The following is an 8,571-nucleotide window of genomic DNA, read 5'->3' on the forward strand; positions in this document are numbered from 1 at the left end:
AACCCTCGTATATGGAAAGAATGGAAGTTAGATAGAATGATGGCATTTTTTTACAATTTGAAGAAACACATCTTCCTTTATGACACAAATGTTCGAGCCTCTTCAGTTTTGATGTCATCGAGAATACCGGATCCAAGAACAACGGATATGTTGCAAATATTTCTGTGAAGCAGTTGCAGCGTAGCAGTAAAAATCTGATATGTATTTGAAAATTATAATGAATGTACATATATTTGGGATTCTTTTTTGAGAGCTCCGACGATTATAATTCAGAAAATAGTTGTGTTATTTTCTGTTTCCAGAGAGTGGGTTTCAGTATTTCTGCTGTAATTTTGGAAGATTTTTCAATATACCTGGTGTGTGTTAAATTTCTCGGAATAAAACAAATCGTAACGTGTATATTTTTTTTCTCGAAAAAATTATGATTGGGAAAGCCTTATAGACCCTTAAACTAAAAATCCCCTGCTTGGACACGTCTTGAATTCAGTTTGGAACATTCACTGTATTTTTCATATGATAGCTGGAATGTTATAGGGCCCTTTTTTTAATGCTGTGCACTTTAATTATTTGTACTTTAAAATTAGTGTTGAGTGCTTCATGATTTGTAAAAAGTGTATGCGCTTATCCATTTCTTTTTAATAACTGAAATGAGAGAAATACGTCAAAGTTATTGACTGTTTAACTTATAAACAAATCGTTCACGAATGTTTTTGTTTGCACGCAAGCTTATCAACATTTTGATCACGCTAGACTGAATCGATTATCAAGAGGCGTCTCCAAAATTTTTGGTATTCGAACACAAACTGCCTTTGAAAAATGACGGAAGATATAAATAATGATACTAAAAGTGTTCAAGTAACTATTGTGATATTTTACAACAACACCTATAAAGATGGAACGCAAAGTGATCTTCAAATTGCCGAAATTGTTTTCTTGGTGATTGTGATTCTTGTGTCTTTTGGAACAAATATATTCTTATTAGTAACTATCACATCCAGCTATACACTTCGAAGAGTTCCATTTAATGTTCTATTGGCAAACTTATCGGTGATGTTTTTAATCGAAACGCTTTTAAATATGTCATTTGCTCTGTTATATGCTACAACGGATACATGGAAATTGGGTACTGTTGGATGTTCAATAAGTTCATTTCTTGTCCAATTTGTGACTTTGGAGGTGACATTTTTGTTGTGTATTATGTGCGCGGAAGGAATGGTGTCAGTTTGGCAACCTTTTAGGTTTCAAAGTTATTTAACAATGAAAAAACAAATTGTTGCTATAGTAATATTGTGGGTGGCTGGAATTTTATTGTGTATTCCATTGTTTTTGAAATCGAGCCGAATGTTTCCTTCAAGATATAGCTGTGCATCTGCAGGTAAATAATTATAATTGCGATTTAAATACTAGTACATCTTTTTTTAAAGAGCTAATTCAGTAATTCATCTCACATTTCTTAATTACAGTAAAGATATATTGGTTGGTTGAAAATAGCTCAAAAAGTATAAGACAGATTAGAGAATATAGATGACTTTTCCAATTATCTTGGTGCATTGCAAAAATGACCGCGACATTTTCAAAAAGAAAGATTTTTCATATAGCCTGTGATTTAAATACCAGTGCATCTTTTTTTTTAAAAGTTAGTAGAATAAATCTTTTCTCATTCCCTAATTTGTCTATAAATATTTTAGCTGATAGAAATAAGCACAAAAATATCAGACAAATCGGAGAATATTGAAGACTTTTTGAAATAGCTTGGTACATTGCAAATTAAAGGCGAAATTTGCAATAAAACGGGATTTTTCAATTATCTTACGACTTATATATCAGTACAGTTATTCATAAAGTCACACTATCACTCAAAAAAGTGAGTTTTCAGACCACACAACAAACTAGTTGCAAGCGAAAACCAATAATTATGTATTTTTTTAAAATATTAGCTAATCCATCCAAAGTCGTTTTGTATCAAAAACTTTTATTCAATCGTTTCATAGGCATGTTATTAGACCCTTTACAGTATTTTAAAACATTAAACTAGGGTATTTAGTGCTTGCGACAGAGGTTTACTCTAAGGTAAGAGATATATAAACCATGTTCAAGAAAAATTAGCGGAGCGTTCTCGAAACATTTTGCGATATGATATATTTATGGAAATAATTAATCTGTGCAACAAGGATTTTTTTTTCTCAAAACTAATATCGGGTGCAGAACTTCCTAAAACTTGATTTCCTTACTGCGTAGCTTTGAAATATAATTTGAACTTATGTAAAATAAATTAGTATACGATTATTAAAATTCGTTTATTTTTTCAGAAATTTTTTTAACACGAGTATGGCGTTTTCATCTTTAAGCATGGTCCTTTTATTTTTGCTTTACGTTTGTATTCTCTGTCAAACAAAACTATCTTCTTCTCAGAAAGAAAAGAAAAAAGAACTTTAGATTTTTTTTTTTTTGATAGCTGACTGCGTATAAAAAAATTTTTTTTGGAGGAATTTCGAGGATGCATTATAAAATTTCGGAATATTTTCTATCCTTAAACTGTTGAAGACAATCAATGAAATTCGAGGATTGAGCTCTCTAAAGTGACTAAGTTGTACTCTGTAACAGGTGAACTTAATTCGATTCTATGGTATTGTAGTGCCCTCCGAAATACAGAAATGAAGAACTATTTTTCTTATTTTAATAACACGTGAATGATGTTGGAACCTTGTGAAAGCATTGTCCTAAGTTAATATCTATTTTATTTTGAAATAAACACAAAATTTTTTGCGCTTTTTGTTACTAAGAATTTCTTTCAATTCCATCTGTTAAAATTTTTTAAATTGTTCATATTTTTCGAAACAATCGAGGCAAGCAATAGAATTTCATGTAATGCTGATTTAAAATAATGTAAATACTAAATAATTTAAAATACATAATACAATATTTTTATGTAACTAACAATCATAAAATGATATGCTTACTGAATATAAAAATTTTAAATCTCAGAGAGGTAATTTTTGACCCACCAGTCGTAACAGCGAAAGGTTACTGTCGATACGAATTCCTCATACGGCTTGCACCGACCACAGTGCTGACATAAAATATCCTCAGTGGTAATGGGTGATTATGGGTTAGAGTCCCCTTGCCACCAGGCTAATCATGGGAGGTTTTCGGGGTTTTCCTCTCCATGTGAAGCAAATGTGGGTTTGCTCCATCAAAAAAAAGTCCTCCACTAAGGAAAATTTCTCCCAATACTTTGTCCCGGAGTTCCATTGTCTTCTAGATTGGGTACAAAATTACAAGGCTACGGAGTTGAACATTAGTTGTCGTAAACACAAAAATTGTGTCGGCTGTTCAACGACGGTTATATATAAAAAAGAACATAAACAAAACTCCCCCTTTGAAATATGTATGTATGTTTCTAGTTGCGTAATAATAATAATCATATTTTAATTTTTAAATCTCTGTGAACTCTCATAAATGTTTTCAAATTGTATAATTTCTATTCTGTTAAGCCAAGTTTGAATTTATATTCTCTCTGTGGTATTTTGATTTACAAACTCATTTTATTTTAAGAAATAGTATGTGTATGCATCCCCAAAAGTTCTCCCTTTAAATTGTATTGTAAAAATTACTGCAATGTGTAGTGTGTATCATATCTTACTGTTATTATAATATAACTGAATAACAAAAAAATGGTAGCTGATACTTTACTCTATGTAGCGTAAAAAAACATTCTTGGTACTTGACTACACGAGGAACTATCCCTAGAGGTCAGTTCTTAATATCAAATAAAATGAGTAAGAATAAAATGAGTTGTAAATCAAGTTACCACAGAACGACTATTAATATGAATTCAAGGATGTAGTGAAACATCAAGAATCAAGAATTATCCATGGTGTTTCATTGCACCATTTTAGTGTTAAAAGAAGCATTAAAATATTTAACAAGTGTGGTGTAATATTCCTCTGAGCTATGTGTTATTTAAACGCAAAATGCAGTGTGAACGAACACTTTATATCATGTTAAAGCCAAAAGTTATGATAACTATATGCCAAAGACACCAAATTCGGATAGTTATTACACCACAGTTTTTACTGTTTCAAAAGAATATTTTACTTTCTCTCTTAAGTACTGATTTGCGAACCTTAATTTGTATATTTTTTTCACTTCCCTTTTTGATTCTACACTGCATATAAGGATTCTAAGATATACGTGTATCTAAACACCAATAATGGTGGTAACTACTTTATACTAAAGTGGTGTTTCTCTAAGTGTTCCAATACACCAAAACCAAGAATAGCTCCTGGTGTAGTGGAACACCTCTTTTAGAGTACTTGGTGTAAAATAGAGTTGGATAAAATGAATCATCAAAGTGATTGAAATCAATAGAATCAGTTCACTTATGTGTTTCGAATCACTTAGTCGAATCATTATTGAGTCGAATCATTTACTGATTGCGATATCACTTACTGATTGCAATATTACTTACAGATTCGAATCCAGATATGAATCATTTGCTGATTTAAATCAATAATTGATAAAAAAAATTATATAAAATAATATATATATATATAATGAAAATGAATTTAATTTTTTTTAACGTTTTCTTTACATATATAAGGAATGTCACTTCATCGACTGTCATAAAAAGCATAATTATTATGATTATTCCCCCCATTTGCCTTTCTATTGAAAGGTTGATTAGAAATTATTCCAGTTTTGACACGAATAAGAAGCAAAAAAAATTAAAATTTGTCTAAGAATTAAGAATATTAATATTAGACTTTTCTCGCTTCGCTCGCAGATCCTCAGAATGGCCTTTGCAGTTTTTTTTCGAACAGTTTCACAATTAGAGTTTTAAAATGAAATAAGTTATAAAATAATACTCTAGGTACTTCTTGAGAAATTAAAAAAAATGACATAAACTGAAAGGGTCTTTTTAACTATTGTATAATATATAGGTCGTTTAAAAAAAACTTGTACATTTGATGTCCCATATTAAATTTTCCATTTACAAGATAAAATAATTTTAATTACTGAAATAAAATTTCAAATAATATATTTAATCATTTAAATTAATTTGGGATAGTTTTTTAATAAATTTAGATACATAGAAATTAGTATTTTAAAAATAACGCCTTTGTAATGTCGTCTCAATGTGTCAGATGCATCTAAATTGTTATGTCTCACCCTTTTTTGCCTCTTATTTAGCTACCAACTGTTAATTGAAAATAATTTCAGTTTATCTAGCTGTGTTAAACGTAATATATAACTCAGTTTATTTTATATATAGTTTTAAAATTTTTGAGTAAAAATCAAGCAGTTTAATGTTGTTCCAGAATTTTTTCCACTCTGTTACGGTAATAATTGTATTAATTTAGTTTCTTGAGTTGGCAAAAGTGGGTCTTATGGCTCCCTGGATGTACTATTTTTAGATAAGGTAGCCATTTAAAAAATTTTCATATTTTCTGCATTCTAAGAAAATAAAGCTTTAACAAGGTAAGAATCAAGGCAAATATGTTTTATTAACTTTCCCTCTGTTACAATTGTAATACTGATAATTTTTATGATTAAATTTAAACTACAAAAATAAGAAACAAATTTAAAATAATTTTTCTTTTAAAGCTTAGTGTTATATAGACAAAGATTTCTTTCAGCATTAGTTTGTTGATTTAGTATTTCATTACATTTTAAGATATTGAATGAAATTTAGGTAGATATTTGCAATGCAATAACATCTAACTTTGACTAGAGTGTAAGTTATGTAACAGTTTTTTTAATATTGGATTGAATTATAAAATAGTCTTTCAAGTCCTTAATAAGAGCTTTTTTCACCAGTAGTAACAGAGAGGAAATATTTTTACCTTTTATTTTTATACGTAGTGAATCAAATATTTAATGTTTTTAGAAAATTCGTCGTCACATTTTAAGCAAATCCTTCTTTATATTGTTATTTTTTGCAAGTACAGTAGGATCCCAATTATCCGGTAGTGACTATCAGATCTTGTAAAAATTAGGCCACTTATAAAAATCGTCTTGAGAAGGTAAAAACGAGGAATGCTAAAGCAGTCATCTCTGTACAATTTAATTCTTCCTAGTCTAAAAATTTTCGATTTGTGTATAGTTCGTTCACCAAGAGTTGGCACTTGGCTCCACCTCTTCGAACACTGAGCTTATTTCAGCACGGGAGTAAGAGGAGAAACATCTCCGCGCTTGAAAATGAGACAACCCTTAATTTTTTTTTCAGTCACTTACTTTGATCATCTACTATGATACATTTTGTTATAGGTAATTAAATATAGTTTAAATTTAAAAACTGCTGTTTTCCCAGTGTCTGGAAGTTCAAAAAGAACAAACTATCCTCTCAAAAGAGAGAAATATCATCAAATTTATGAAATATTTAACGGTAAAAAATGCACTTAAAGATTGCGAAATGAATATTTTTGTCATACGATAGCCAAATAGCAACGTTGTCTCATCCTTCTCCCAAAAATAGCGAAATAGTATCGTCGGATACCACGTGATGGAGGCGGAGTCAAGTGCCAACTCCTGGTGAACTAACAATAGTTTAGAAATAAATTTTGAGTATATTTGGATTCATCTTAAACTGTGTAATTTATATACTTAATTATAAGGAAAAGTGGGTAGGAATTTTTTCCTATCCGGCCATCCATTCCGTCAAATTATAGTATTGTATTGTTGAGAGCCTACTGTACAGAAACCTTTTGGCCTCTTGGCGATTAAAGTAGGAGTGAACAAGTGCTGATTCCGTTTTATTTTTAATAATTAACATGAGATTGTATTTTTTTTTCTAGGAAAGGATGGTTTCGTCCATGCTATATTTCTTACGATTTGGTGTTACTGTCTTATGATAGTTTTGGGAGCTGGATGTTTGCTTAACCTTGGGTTTCGACAATACAAAGAGTATAAGCTCCAAAAAAATAAACATGTAATAAACTTCTCAAATATATTCATACAAGGTGATTTGTGGACAGAATGGGTCAACTTTAAACTCGTAGCTTGGCTTGCTCTTTTTTACTTACTATTAGAACTCCCTTACATTGTCATTCATCAAATAAGTGCATTAAAAACATACGAAGATCTAAGTAATACAATAATAGTTACACCTAAATATGAGACGATTTTTACGTGGTTCCGTTACATTTATTCGTGTTTCTTTGTCTTATTGGTGTTTAAAATGCGTAAAGATATAAGACATAAACTTAGAGCATTGATTAACTGTTGTAATAATAACGCTGTACGAGAGCAGCATTCTGCCATACCAGTGACTAGGCAAGAAAGTAAAAAAAATAAGCGAAAAGACTTTCTACCACCTTTGAGTTTAAATACACCTGTACTTTATATATCTCCAGATGGATTGTGCCTTCGTCATTTAGATCATCCAAAAATCAAATCAAAATTTCCTCCTAGTTTTACAAGCTACTTATGTGACGTCTTATTAACGGAAGATTTTATGGATCGTTCCTCTATTAGGCGACCATCAAAAGAATCTGAAATGTCATTACCATATTTAGGAAGTTTTGGAACAGAGGTGAAACCTTTTAAAGATATGATTGCTTTAGAACAAAATGAACCACCGATTAAAAAATGTGTCCGATTTGCTGATACACTTACTATTTTCCGAACTTCTCCCAAAAGTATAACACCCACTCCTAGTTGGATTGTAAACCCACATAAAATTCCAAGGATATCGAAAATACCAGTCAGAGTGAAAAGACTTGAGCAAGCTTCTCCGTGGAAAGTTATCAAAACACCTGAAATGTTAAATCAAGAAGAAAAATTGGTTTATGGTGCAAAACCAATAAGAATTGTTAAATCTAAAAAGAACTTTATAGCTAAGAACAAAAGATTAGTGAAAAAGAAATCACATCCACCATGGAAGATTCGAAAGTTACATCAGTGAACAATTGAATCAATTAATGTTTGGTTTTATTACTTTTATATAATGAAATAAAGATATTTGGAAATCTATTTTCTGTTTAGACTTAAGTTATTGAAGACTTCAATATTTTTATTTATTTATTCTTTGAATCAGAAATGACATCGTATTGACCTCTAGTTAGCGCCTGTTACATTAATTTTGAAAATGGAGAAAAACTTTATATATGAGGAAGTTCCACAGTTTTTTAGCGTTTGTGTTCTATTATTTGAAGAGTTTATAGACTCATAAAAATATGCACTATCGATGATTTTCATCGAAGTTACACTAAATTCATGATTTTTTTTCAATCCTTTATAGGGTAATTTTTTTTCCAGTAATGTTTTGTTGAAATAATTTTAGAATTGAGATTTATTTCTAAAAGAAAATAATTTAGCTTTTTATTAAAATTGATTTGCTTTTTCCGACAATTTTTCCTTTCATAGGATGATTTCTTATTTCTAGAATATCTCAGTTTCTCATTAAAGAAAAATAAATGATGAAAAAAATTATATGAACGTTTTTCAAAAAAAAAAAAAAAACTTTTCATTTGGTAACCATACTTTGTACAATTTTGCTTGATTGATTACGCTTTTTTTATTATTTTTTCTTAAATAAAAAATAGCAAAATTTTATTTCACTCTTACGGT

At 29.8% G+C, this 8,571-nt stretch overlaps 1 protein-coding gene across 1 annotated transcript; it reads left to right on the forward strand.

Moving 5' to 3' along the window:
* Positions 1-749: 749 nt before the first annotated feature.
* On the forward strand, positions 750-7,974 carry LOC107449159 (uncharacterized). The gene is made up of 2 exons (XM_016064599.4): positions 750-1,375; positions 6,798-7,974. Exons 1-2 carry the CDS (start codon positions 817-819, stop codon positions 7,904-7,906), a joined length of 1,668 nt encoding a protein of 555 aa, XP_015920085.2. The 5' UTR covers positions 750-816; the 3' UTR covers positions 7,907-7,974.
* Positions 7,975-8,571: the final 597 nt, after the last annotated feature.

Source organism: Parasteatoda tepidariorum, chromosome 12 (genome assembly GCF_982258835.1).
Source record: "Parasteatoda tepidariorum strain Cologne lab strain chromosome 12, Ptep-v5.0, whole genome shotgun sequence".
Taxonomy (NCBI): Eukaryota; Metazoa; Arthropoda; class Arachnida; order Araneae; family Theridiidae; genus Parasteatoda; species Parasteatoda tepidariorum.